The 13196-nt window shown below is 48.4% G+C and overlaps 1 protein-coding gene across 1 annotated transcript in view; it reads right to left on the bottom strand.

Annotated features, from left to right (window-relative positions):
- Window positions 1-243: 243 nt before the first annotated feature.
- Window positions 244-13196, bottom strand: part of LOC140417302 (receptor-type tyrosine-protein phosphatase U-like) — a 1277635-nt gene continuing 1264682 nt past the window's right edge. Inside the window, exons 30-32 of the mRNA XM_072501194.1 lie at window positions 12949-13100; window positions 7541-7676; window positions 244-969 (exon numbers count right to left, since the gene is read on the bottom strand). Of these exons, the coding sequence (XP_072357295.1) occupies window positions 853-969; window positions 7541-7676; window positions 12949-13100 (405 nt within the window). The 3' untranslated portion in view covers window positions 244-852. The remainder of the gene's footprint in view (window positions 970-7540; window positions 7677-12948; window positions 13101-13196) is intronic.

Below are 13196 nucleotides of genomic sequence, written 5' to 3'. Positions count from 1 at the left end.
TTGAACATAGCACGGGGGGGGGGGGGGGGCGAGTTGGATGGTGCTGAGTACATTGTTTATTGTGTATGGGATGACCGTTGATTCTCTTTTGGTCTTTTTTGTTTTGTTGTATTTGGAATGTAGGGTGTGATGTTTCGGTTTGTATGTTGAAGGGGATGCTGGTTGGGGATTGATATTGTATTTGTTATTGTGGTAATTTTTTGTTGTGTAATTACTGAATATGTGGAAAATGAGGGGAATAAAAACAAACAGAAAAAATAATAGACTGCATATCAATGTCATCAGTACAAATCCAGCAAGGGGTCACATTGACCGCACAATTTTTTCAATTTCACTGAACGTAAAGCAAAGCCACAAAAAATTAAGCGAAACATCAAGACTTTGGTTGTAAATATTTGCACATAGAACAAAACAGGTAATCAAGTGATAGTGAGATCAATTTTTACCCCAATGTGGAAAAGACTGGTAGAATTCACCAGTGATGTAAAATCTCAAGAAAAGAAAAAGAAATCTCTAATTTCCTGCCTTCATTGTATATGCAAGTAATATGTTGAATTAATAATTCAATGGTTAAGGTAAACAACCTGTTCAAGACTCCAGTGGCCATGCTCTCAATGGCATTCCTCAAAAAAAGTGTTTGAAGACCTTTTCCAGTGTGGGTAAGGCACCAGTAATCTTGATATGCAACCACTTGCAAAATTCACCCATTCATTACTAAATGGCAGCCATCTTAAATGTTGGCCAAGGATTAGTGGTGTATGCGGATTGGCATGTCAGGTCACAAAGGGTTAAACAAGCTATTTAGTGAACCTAGCCATTTTCCATTAGCTATCATATTAGTAAATTGCGAGTTTATAGTTCAGTGCACAGAATGGGCTGTGCAGCTGTCCAACGCTCCATATTCCATGTTGTGCTTTCCAGGATCTCCAAATAATCACGTGCTATATCATAGCAGAAGCGGTACTGTTCCTGAATAACAGAAAAGACAGAGAATTAACAAACTTCCCGATCTAGGGTGCGAATGGCTACGCTACGCCTGAAAAGCAGCTCACGGTGGCCGTCAGAAACTGGGAGACTCCGGTCCCGGGATCTATCCGGCTCTCAACACTTTGCAAGACCTAATGCAATCTCGCAAAATGTTGCAATGTAAATCTGCATATTAGAACGAGACAGCTAGTCTCACTATATGTGCAGTCCCCGAGGTACCCGAGAAGTTGGGATCTATCCCCTTTGCCTCGGAGATCTCAAACGAGCACTGTTCAGTACTGTTCCCCACAACAAATGACCAGAGGGAACGTCACTCGTAGGTGTCTCCCAGGCGATTGGAGGCCATCAGGTGTATGCCCTATGGGCTAGGTGGTACCCTGGCACTTCTGGTGCCATCTGGACCCAGACAGAGAGGGAAGGGTAAGGGAAGAGTCGAGGACACAGTTGGTTGACTGGGTAGCAGCCGTGACAGTGAAGACACCAGCATCGGCAATAAGCCCAATATACAAGAACACACATGGAGCAGGAAGCAACGCTTCAAAAAGCTGAAATAGTTGGTGACTCAAAGACCAGCCAGAAAACCCGTCTTTTGAAAGATGAAGCAAGATCAAGGTTCAAGAGACCAGCAAGACAATGTCGTTTTGAACGTGTAATAAACTGTGTGCAAGGGACACACTTAAAATTATTATGCATATCATGTTTTATAAAGCACAGTTACATTTGTAAATGTTAACACTTACAAAAGGAAGGAGGATGTGGTGATATGCACGTCCACAGTAATGTACATAGTTATCTATTAATGATATAGTTATCGATATGAACTCAAACCAGCAGTTAGCGATAGAGATCCACCATGTGACTCGAGACGTCGGCAATTGGTATTAAGTCTTATAAGAGGATAGTCGCACTAGAAGTAGCTCTAGGAGAATTCACTAAATTAATTTATTTGTTAATGTTTGTATCATAGTTCGTTAGTAATCTTTCCATGTGTTCATTTTGTTAATAAACTATCTTACTCGTGAAAGAACTAGATGTTCTGTGTGCATCTTTACCACGGCCACAACACAGAACATAACAGGTAGCATTTTTGACTGAATTAGAAGGTTGTCGTTTCAAGCCATCACTTCATAGATGTGGGCAGATAACCAAGGCTGTCAGTCTAATGAAGTACTGAGGGTATGCAGCATGGTTTGAGATTCTTTCTTTCCAATCAGACATTGAAACAAGGTCGTAGTCGACTTTCTCAAGTGGATGTAACAAATTCCAGGGCATTATTCAAGGAAGAAGACCAGAGTTTTCCCTCGTGTCTTGGCTAATGTTTGTCCCTCAACCACAATCACAAAATCAGATTATCTAGTCTTTATCAAATTGCTGTGCATAGGACCTTATAGCACACAAATTGGCTGGTCCTACTTTACAACAGTGACGGCACTGTAAAGGTACTTCATAAGTTGTAAAATGCTTTTGGGTATCCTGGGCTCACAAAAGGCACTATAAAAATGCAAGTTTATTTATTTGGTTCTCTGAATGTGCCTTTGGGTCTCTCTAAAATTGGCCCACCCACTCTGTTCACTGTATGCCCTCCACCGTTCTCATTAGCCCTCCTCCCATCCACCAGTACTTTTAGTATGTCACTGTCAATTTCGCTGTCCAGTTCTCTAGAGAAGGTGTTGAGTCCCACCCCTCTTCTCTCCTAAGCAGCAAACTAGCCATTGATTCTTGTTTAAGGGATGGCAGATTTCCAATTTTACTATAATCAGGTTAAATCACTAAGATCGATCATGCTCCCCAACCCTGCTGCGATCATTCCACCTGCTGTGCATCCAAACTATTCTCATCACCACTAACCTTCCAATCCCCATGACTACTCAAAATCAGCCATTGTCACTCTGGCAGTAATGTAGAAGTGACAATTTGAGAGGGGCACGAGTTGTAACTGAACCTATCAAAGACTTAAAAACAACCATTTGAAAATTGTTGAATCTGCAATAAGTAGAACTTACAGACGATAGTAGAAATTTACAAACAAGGTTCATTTCAATACAATTCCAATACTCCTGCACTCCCCCAAGGGTCTCCTTTCTCACCTACAACTAGGCTGGAGTTTTTATGCAGTTGGGGCTTTCCTTGTTAAGGGGACGCCCCGTCCCCTTGAAGGGGATGTCCGTTTCCCTATCCGCCCCTTGAAGGGGAAGTTCATATTCCAGGGAGCTCATGGGAAAATATATGGTCCTGTCCCGGGACCTCCATTGAGGTTATAACACCCCACTCTCCCAAGTCCGGAGCAAGATCCACATCCATGGGGAATTGCATTGGGCCTTTCGACCGTTCAGGCACAGACCTCATCAGGGGGCGTATATCAGACCGGGGAGTGGTGTTTGCGTGACAATTGTCTGGGTGGCGGCGGCATTGCTGGTGTGTTCACAAGAGCCAGCACGGGTGCCTCCAGTGGTGGCAAAATGTCCATTTTGATTTCCGAGTCGGAGATAGGCGATTCTTTGTCTGGCTTCTCAGTGCCGTCAGAAATGACCCAGGATCCGAGACAATAGGCGATTTGACTCGTGGCCCTGTGCCTGTAGTTGGTAAGAAACCGGACCCATCAACACGACGCCTGGGACCCAAACAGCCTTGTTGCCGAAGATCTGGGCATGTATCGTGCCTCCTGGGGTGAACTTGCGCAGTCGCCTGTGGCAGTCTGTGTCCACCTCGGTTCGGACCTGAGCATAGCGGATTTTCCCACCAAAATACGGAAAGACGAGACTCAAATGGGTGCGGAGGTGGTGACCATCAACATCTCAGCTGGTGCGATGCCTGTCACCACATTTGGGAATCCGGTAGCAGAATAAAAACCCTGACAAGCGTGTCTCCCAGGATCCTGATGTTTCTTTTTCATTCCGAACTTAAAAAGTTTGCACTGCCCATTTGGCCAACCCATTCAAACCTGGGTGGTATAGGGTGGTTCTCTTGTGATAGATCCCATTGGCGGACATGAAGTTGCGCACCCGCAATAGCTGTACTTGAACGGGGGAGGGGGGGTGCATGGGACCCACCAGGGCCACATAAAGCAGACAGAAATGAGGAAGGGTGCAACAGGGGGGAAGAGCCCCAATGAAACGGCAAAGGGGAACCCAGGAAGAGACTGATACAGGGACCAGAGGACCCCTCACAAAGCTTTAGAGGTAAAACAAACCCAAAACAAACCATCTACAGTGAAGGGAAGGGCTGAGGATAGGACCCGAAGACCGAAGAAAAGGAGGGGGGCGGGGGCGATTAAAACAACATTTAAATTGTAAATGATCATCATTTCATCCATTTCTTGTACAGTGTAAAAATGAAAACGGGGCAACACTGGGAGTGGGCCCGGGAGCAGCAGGCGGCTTTCGTCATGATGAAACAACAACGCTCATCAAGATGTGGATATGCCGGCGTTGGACTGTGGTGAGCACAGTAAGAAATCTTAAACGCCAAGTTAAAGTCCAACAGGTTTATTTGGAATCACTAACTTTCGGAGCACTGCTCCTTCATCACTCACCTAATGATTCAAAACATTCCTGTTAGACTTTAACCTGGTGCTGTAAGACTTCTTATTGTGCCCACCCCTGTCCAACGCTGGCATCTCCACATCATGGCCTCCATTTTATGGACCCGTTACCGGTCACAGCGTCCTGCATCAGCGGGTGGACCCAAACTGTCCCTCAGCTATGCCGCGTCTGTCACATGGTGCAGTATGGGGTTCAGCACTGGGCTTTATCACAGGACCTGAAGGTCTGCACCACAAGGATGCAGGACAGAGTGCTCCTTTGTAGGACTTGCATGGTGGTCCCCGAAAGTGAACGTGGTCCATTCCTAATGGACCTCCACAATGGACACCCAGGCATGTCCAAGATAAAAATGTTAGCTCGAAGCTACATTTGGTGGCCCGGCATTGATGCAAACATCAAGGTGGGTGGCTCAGCGCTGCGTCCAGTGTCAGGCACACCAGAGGTATCCTCCTGCAACCCTGCTCCATGCAGGGTTGGAATGGCCAAGTCATCCCTGGCCTCACCTCAATATAGACTTTGTGATGTTTCTCGTCCTCGCCCACTCCAAGTGATAGCCCGGGACCACTGCACTGTAAATTCTACGATAATCTATGATAACCATAGAGAAACTACGGTACAGTTTCAGCACGCACGGCATACCCAAGGTGCTGGTATCAGACATTGGGTGTCTCACTCACCCCCCCTTGAGTCAGCCATCTGCACCATAGTGCAATATTCCTACCACAATACCTGGGTCCCAGGCCCACCTAAGATGGCCACAGCCCCACCCAAGGGTGAGACAAAGAAAAGCCTCTGGTCACTGTTAGTATCACCCCCCACCCCCTCCCTAAGCCCACAGACTGCCTGGTGCCACATCCTCTCCCATCCCACCACCAGACAAATAAACAGCTAGACCTATTGAACCCCATCCAAACTGGCCCAACAGATTACAGCCTCTCCCCTCCGTTCCCCACCCCCACCCCCCCACTCCACTCCTGTTTGCTAGCCATCACTCCTCCTCTCGCAAGCAAAGTGGCCCCCTCTCAGGGTCCCCCTCCAATGTCTCTGGAGCAACAGTCAAACTGTCTCTTCTCCCAGCACCGTGCCCAAGCCCCCACCAAATCAACAATCTTCTCTCCCTTCCAAATGAAACGCAACAATTCTTTTATTTATTATACCACCCCCCCCCCCCCCCCCCCCCCCCCCCCACACACACACACACACACAGCAGAGCACAAATAACACAACAGAGCACATAGCAGAACTGGTACAAATTACAAGCACCACTCCTTCAGACACAAGAATCCCATATAGTCCTCTCACAGCAGTCCCAACTTCTCCCCGATGAAGGCCTCTGCCTGCTACGATGTGTCAAAGAAGTGGTCATTTGAATCCATCGCGATCCACGATCGTGGCGGTACACCACACCAAATCGCAAGCCCTTACTATAAAATGCTGCCTTTGCTCTGTTGAAGGCCGTACACCTATTTGCCAGCTCAGTCACAACATCTTGGTATATCCGCACCGTGTTCCTGCCCAAGTCGATATTCCAAATCTTCTTTGCCCATTCGAAAACCCTCTCCTTCCTATGATAACAGTGGAAGCGGATTATCACAGCACGCGGTGGATCATTTGGCCTTGGCTTTTGCCTGAGTGCCCAATGTGCTCTATCCAGCTCTGGAGGGGCGAAAACTTCATTCCCTCCCACCAAACGAGAAAGCATTTCGGGAAAATAACCGGGTCGGCTTCGCGCCCTGTACTCCCTCCGGCAGCCCCACCAACTTGAGGTTTAGCTGCCGTGATTTGTTCTCCAAGTCCTCCACCTTGGACCTCAGGCTTTTATTGCTATCTGCTACCAACAGCAACTTGTTTCTATCGAGGCACGCAGGTCCTTGCGCTGTGACAAGGCCTCCTGCAACCCCTTCAACGTCTCACATTGTGCTCGCACCACGTTCAAGATTCTCACCAGCTGTTCACGCATCAGACCCAAAGCCTCCTTGACAATGACTTTAAAGGATTTCTTAATCTCCTGATCCTGCCGCTCGAACTGCCTGTCTATCTTTTACTGAATTTTTCCAGCTCCTGTGCCATTACCATGGCTGTATCTAGTGTAATGGGCGCGGTGGTCATGTTTCCTCCTCCACCCTCCATCGATGGGGTACCCTCCTGAGCCTTCTTAGTTTTGGGCTTTTAGTCGATAATTTCAACTTAGCACCATCGGGAAAGAGTCCACCCACTCAATGGTCCTAGCTTGGATACCAAAACCTCCCGAAAAACCGCGTAAATGGATCAATAATAAAGATCCTGCCGGGAGCCACTTTTCGTGCATCACCGGAAGTTCCCCAATGATTATTTTGAGAAGCTTTCTCACCACTGAGGTTAAAGTTAAAACATTATTGAACAAAGGTCTAATGTTTGCAAATCTCCAATCTTGTAGCACCACCCCAAGTCTAAGAACATGTGCAAAAATTATGGTCAGTCCCTTATTTTCCACTCTCTTTCCTCTGTATCCTCTGTGAAGAATATCCCGGCGGGACTCTCTGATTCGCCAGCCGTGGATTCCTGCATGGCGTGCCCTTGCTGGCAGTGGGATCCTCCATTCTGACAGCCGGCCAATGGAATTTCCGACATTGGCCATCCTATGCCGTCGGAAAACCTGTGGGCGTGGGTACGCTGCCAGCACAGCGGAGAATCCTGCCGATGAGAATTCTGCTGCCTAAGTATCCTAGTGGCCCTAATTTTGAAAGTTGCAATTCACCTAACTTCAGCAGTGTTTTAGATTGAGATAGTTGCATGTAGCTGCTCTCCTACCCTTTGCATCCCTAAATTTAAGATAAATATAGACATGCATGTCCACAAGTCTTTTCACTTACCATAGCAGTTTCTCATATGGCTAAAAACCAACTTATAGTGCTTCGTACTAACAGACTGCAGTCTAATTATTTTCAATTTGTAATCCTGTAAATTTAGTCATATTTCTGTAAAAATTGGTCTAAGCATTTAAGAAAGCATTTCTGTTTTGATCTGCTCACCAGGGATTCAACCATATTTGGCTGCTTGTTGCGTAACATCTGCACTGCATGGAAAATATCCACCATCTTTTGGTATTTGATCATCTCCTGAATGGTGATACAGGCACAGAGTGTTCCACTGCGTCTTCCTCCATTTCTGAAACCAGACAGTCAAAGATTATCCAGACCATTTATCTTTTCTCTCTGTTAAAAGTCCTCCAAATTACCAATATCCTTCCTTCATCTGGGCTGTTGAATAAATTTATGGCCACCAAAAATGCAGCTTTCAATGTATTGAAGCTTTAGGCTGAACTTTCAGCTCTCGCTGGGCTGAGATCAGAGGCAGACGGGTGCTAAATATTATGCCACTGGCTAATGTGTTGGTTCCCCTACTCCATCCCACTCCTGGTTTTCCCAAAGGCAGGATGAGAGTGTCTTGGGAGGAGGCAGGATAACCCATCCAATTAAAATAACAAACAGCCACTTAAGGCTAACTGGTTCCTGCAGACAGGGACCCTTTAGCTGCCTGAAACCAGTACCAGATTGGGCTGGCCAGTAGTCCAGGCAGGCCTATAGGCTCTCCTCATCTACCTGGGTATAGCAGAAGTCATTGTAGAGGGTGTCATGTGAGAGAACCTTTAAGAAATGGGTGTTTATCGAATAGCTGCAATGATGTCAGAGTGTGGGTGGAGTTGGGCTGTCTGTCTTTCACTTTCGTTTTTGAGCAGGCAGCTACAGGGTGTTTTTTTTAGTTTTGTTTTTGAGAGCTGCATAGCTGCGGGAAAAGCAAGCAGCTGTATAAGTATCTCTCTGCAATCTAAAGACTGCCTCCAGATCATTTGGGTGATTTCTAAGTGATAACTGCTCTCAGTAGGGAATTTAAACCTGATCTCTGTGTTTAAAAAGGGTCTTTTGTCTTATGGGTGTTGCAAGGAAAGATTAAGTTCTACTTATAGAATATTGTATCTGTGGGGATGATTGGTGTTGATAGTTGTTAAGATGTTTACTGTGGGTTTATAAAGTGTTAACTGGTTTCATAAATAAACATTGTTTTAATTTAAAAGTACTTTAACTAGCTGTTGCATTACAACTATAAAGTAGGCCCCTGTGCTCCCCATAACCACAATCTAGTAAAAGTTGTGGGTCAGGTGAACTCCATGATACACTTTGGGGTTCTCTAAACCCTGGCCCGTAACAGAAAGCTCCCCCTGCCCCTCATCCCAACCACCCTCACCCCCTACTCTGCCTCTCCCCAGCATACCCTGGCTGCAAAGGCCATTTTTAAATTTCAAATTTTAAAAAGTTGGAGTCTAGTTTTGAAGAATCCTCTCCTCTTGTCTTCCAATTCATCCTGCTGCCACTGTCAAGCTGGAGACCTCTGTTTGGCTCTCCTGCTTTAGGTGGACATTGAATCTGCCCACTGGCCAGTAACAATGAATGACTTATTCCCAGATATTGCGGCTGCTGACTCCGATTTGAGTCATACAGCAGTGTTCTGAAACATGCAGCGAAAAATCTACTCTCTGTTACTATGCTTCCAAAATTGAACTCTGAAGTCCTTCTCTGTTGTCCAGTCTGACAGCCAATAACAATCAGCATATGGGAGTAACAGCTGACTTGAAGTAACAGTTCAGACTGTGGGCGCAATTCTCTGGCCTGGTTACGCTCTTGCTCAAGCTAAACGAGGCCAGTGAACAGCAGGAGAGGCTAAAATCGAGAATTGCGCCAGGTGCCAAACAGTTTGCAATGCAGCCGGCCCGCTCCCTTCAGCGAAATTGAGATCTCGTCGAAGCATGGCGAGATACCAATTATCACCATTTACGCCCCATTTCCATACAATTAATAATAATAATCTTTATTATTGTCACAAGTAGGCTTACATTAACAGTGCAATGAAGTTACTGTGAAAAGCCCCGAGTCGCCACGTTCCAGCGCCTGTTTGGGTACACTGAGGGAGAATTCAGAATATCCAAATTACCTAACAGCTCATCTTTTGGGACTTGTGGGAGGAAACCGGAGCACCCGGAGGAAACCCACACAGATACAGGGAGAACGTGCAGACTCCGCACAGACAGTGCTCCGCAAGCCGGAAATCAAACCTGGGACCCTGGCGCTGTAAATTAACAGAAGTCACCCCATATCCATTAGCCTCTTGTCATTCACCGGCCACCCTGGCAAGTATTCACGATGGCGCAGATTGGCACACCTTTTGAAAAACGTGAAACTGGCGGGAGGGCTTCTGTGGGGAGCCGATGAGGTGAGTAGCCTCTTTCCTCACAGGCAAAGAGCTGGGGGTGGTGGGCTTGCCAGCCCAGTGCTTGGTGAGGGGTGGGGACACTTTGCTGGGGGTGGGGGATCCTCTGTGTGGGTGGGCCGCCATAGGAGTGTGGGGAGAAAGCGTTGGGGTGGGGGCAACCGCTCAGGGCACCACTATGCCATCCCCTGGATCATTTGTGTATCCGTTCCGGGGGCAACCCTTGTCCCTGCCCATCTGCCCCAATGACCATCCATAACCCACACTGACTGCCGAGGCCTCTGTCTGGTATTGCTCGTAGAGAATTGGCATTCGCAGTTAAGTGAGCACTTCACACATCACAATTGGATTCCCGTGCGAAGGTGAGCCATGTAGCATGTGGGAACCATTGCTTAGCATCCCAATCACACCTGGACACTCTGCCTGAACATTGCGGGGGGCAACACCACACACATAGCAGCCAACATCCAAACACCCAGGGATGGGACACAGCTCTGGGGATACGTCCATGGCCGGATGTTTGTGCACAAGAGTGTTTAATGTGTAATACAATTCCCCACTCTCCTGATGGCATTCCCCCCCCCCCCCGCCCACCCCCGTCTCCACCCCCCAATCCCATACCCCCCTCTCCCGGTGCCCTCAGTGATCTTCAATCTGCTTGGCGCTCCTAGCTCGACCACTACGTCTAGGTGTCTCCCCAGGATACACATTTGAGGTGGAGGCAGCCAGCTGCTTACCACTTCTTGTGGCCTACGGTGCTCCTGGCGGGTGCCCTCTTGGGTCTCTGAGCCCGGAGGACCCCAGCTCACCTGTCAGTGGCACATGCACAGCCGTGCTGCCCTGTCCCATGTGCCGGCTGTGAGATGCGGCCTCATCAGAGAGATGGAACTCATGGGAGCTGGTATTGCCACTCCATGGAATGGGTCCGGGTTGACACTCAGTGCCCCCCCCATCCCGTTTGGTGCCCATTGAGCCCTGGGGTTCAACTTGGGACAGAAGGGCAGCTGGTTTGAACCCCGGCTGCCACTGCATCATCTGGTTCTACTAGCCCTGGTGGTTCCCCATGGTCCGCACCATTGTGTCGACACCCTCGCCGATGCTCCTCAGTGGCTGGGCCATGCCCACCTGTGACTGGGACAAGCTCCGCAGCTCCTCGGCCATTCCCATCTGTGAGTGGGACATATCCTGCAGAACCTCACCAAGGTCAGCCTGGTACTGGGTGACATCCCCCAGCAAGGCAGACATTCTGCCAAGATCCTCAGCCATGGCCGTCACCGACTGTGCAACACCTTGGACACCTTCACTAATGGTGCTGACGTTGTGCACCAGGCTCTCCACTGTGATGCGATGCATTGTCGCCGACATCTCCTACGCCCGTAGCCTCTGGGACACCTCCAAGCAGCTATGGATCTGATGGAGTGATGCTGACACCTCCCTTTGAATGCCTTGGCTCCTCCCTATCGTCTCCATCAGCTCCGGGTAACTCTCTTCCATAGGCTCAGCATCAGGTTGGGACCTAGCTAGGTCCTGTGATCCAGCAGCCCTCCAACTGCTGTCTCACCTGGGGCTCCAGCCTCCACCTTATGTGCATCTGCAGCAGTGTGGTGCTCACCAGATTGTGCCCCCAAACCTGTCCACTAACATTTCCCACTGAGGTGCGTCTATCTGTGCTGGTAGAGAGTGGGGATGACAGTTGTGCCGCGACTGTAATGGTGGCATCTCAGAGCTCTTCTCTGAGGTAGTCTCCTGGGAGGCTGGAGAAGTGGCCGCCCAGGATGGGCTGGCGCCGTCGGTTGCTAAACCTGTGGGACAATGGACATGTGGTCAGTGGGAAGGATGGGTCAGTCAGTAAGGCGCTGACAACTCACGTTTGACAGGTCTTTTGGTTGGGGCCCAGTGGATCCTCACCTCTGCGGCATCTGCCAGCTTCTGCGTGGGAGACCGATCTGTCCTCGGCCGCACCAGAGATCTCCAGGTCCTGCTCGTCGAAGGAAGTGAGGATTCTTAGGTCTGGCACACCTCCGCCAGTCTGGGCCTTCTCTCGACGATTATGGGAGAGCTTTTCCTCAGAAGACACAGAGGGGACATCGTTAGCCAGATGCGTGGTTCACAGTGGTGGAAGGGGGAGGGGGCTGTGAAGGGAGGGTTGGAGGGGGTTGAAGGTGAGGGGGGGGGGGGGGGGTGGAGGGAGGATTGGGGGTTGCATGGAGAGTTGGTGAGTGGATGCTCCCGTGGGGGGTGGGGGCGTTAGTGTCTACTCACTCGTGCTGCCTGGTGTAGGTCGTTGACATTTTATCGGCACTAGAGGCCAGTACTCCTGGTCATACTGCCCGAGCAGACTGCTACCGCCATCTCGTCCCAGGCAGCACTGGCTGCCCGATGGCTGATCCTCAGGTGAACAGGATATCCCACCTGGCCTACACTACATTTAGGAGCCTCCTCAGGTCAGCATCCCCGAATCTTGCGGCTGGTCTCCTGGACGACCTTATTGCGAGCTGGCTGGGGTTGGCTGAGCAAGTGCAATTTAAGTGCTGCTCGACCTTGTTAGCGGAAGGCTGGCAAGCACGGCCCTGGCAGACCGGTTGGTGAGTCTTCATTTGGGGCGAGAAGCCTACGAGGCCTTGTTAAGTGGACCAATTAACGTTGAATTGTGTTGCCGGCCTCACTGGGCCGAGCGCCAGGAAGCTCGCGGCAATTCCCGCTTGCTAGCACACTTAGAAATCTTTCCGGAGAATCGCACCCTGAATCTTCAACTTGGACTCTTCAAATTTGAGCCTAGATCAAAAACAGTGTCAACACCTGCTGAGCTTAAATCAAGTCTAGCAACAAGTTATTTAAAAAAAAAACATAATTTAGGTTTTACAAGATGTTTTACTTACTAGAGCTTGTGTATATTAAAAGTGACAAGGTAGTGTATATTTTCCAAGTTATTTTAGCTTGCCTTAAAAAATATCCCCTCTTGTGCAAACATTTTACATTATCAAGAGTCTTATTTAAGGGAAGTTGTTTCGATTTATTCTTTTCAAGTTTTTAACTGTTGCTGTTGGCTTAAATCAGGTTGATGTAATACTGTCCACAGCCCTGTATTTTTACACACAAAGGAACATTACTAATCTGGATCCTACTCTCTCTCCCCACCCCCCGCGCGGAAATAGTTGATGGTTGAATTACTCACAAACAGTGAACTATCATTCGTCCTTCTCCACATCTTGCCTGCCATTTTTCAATTTGCGTCAGCAGATTTAGGAATGATTTCTTGGATTCAGGAACATCCCTGTATGGAGACCATCGGAGGTATTGGAAATGCTGCACTCTCAGCTGACCCCCCTGCAATTTGAGACAACATAAATAGCTGACGTTAAAAGGATACCGTAAAAGTTCAATTTAACCCCAAGCTGTTATTATGAACATGTTATAACTGCT

This window comes from Scyliorhinus torazame, chromosome 1 (assembly GCF_047496885.1).
Source record: "Scyliorhinus torazame isolate Kashiwa2021f chromosome 1, sScyTor2.1, whole genome shotgun sequence".
In the NCBI taxonomy this organism is placed as follows: Eukaryota; Metazoa; Chordata; class Chondrichthyes; order Carcharhiniformes; family Scyliorhinidae; genus Scyliorhinus; species Scyliorhinus torazame.
Note: the sequence above shows the minus strand (reverse complement) of the source record. Positions and strands in the feature narration are given on the sequence as shown.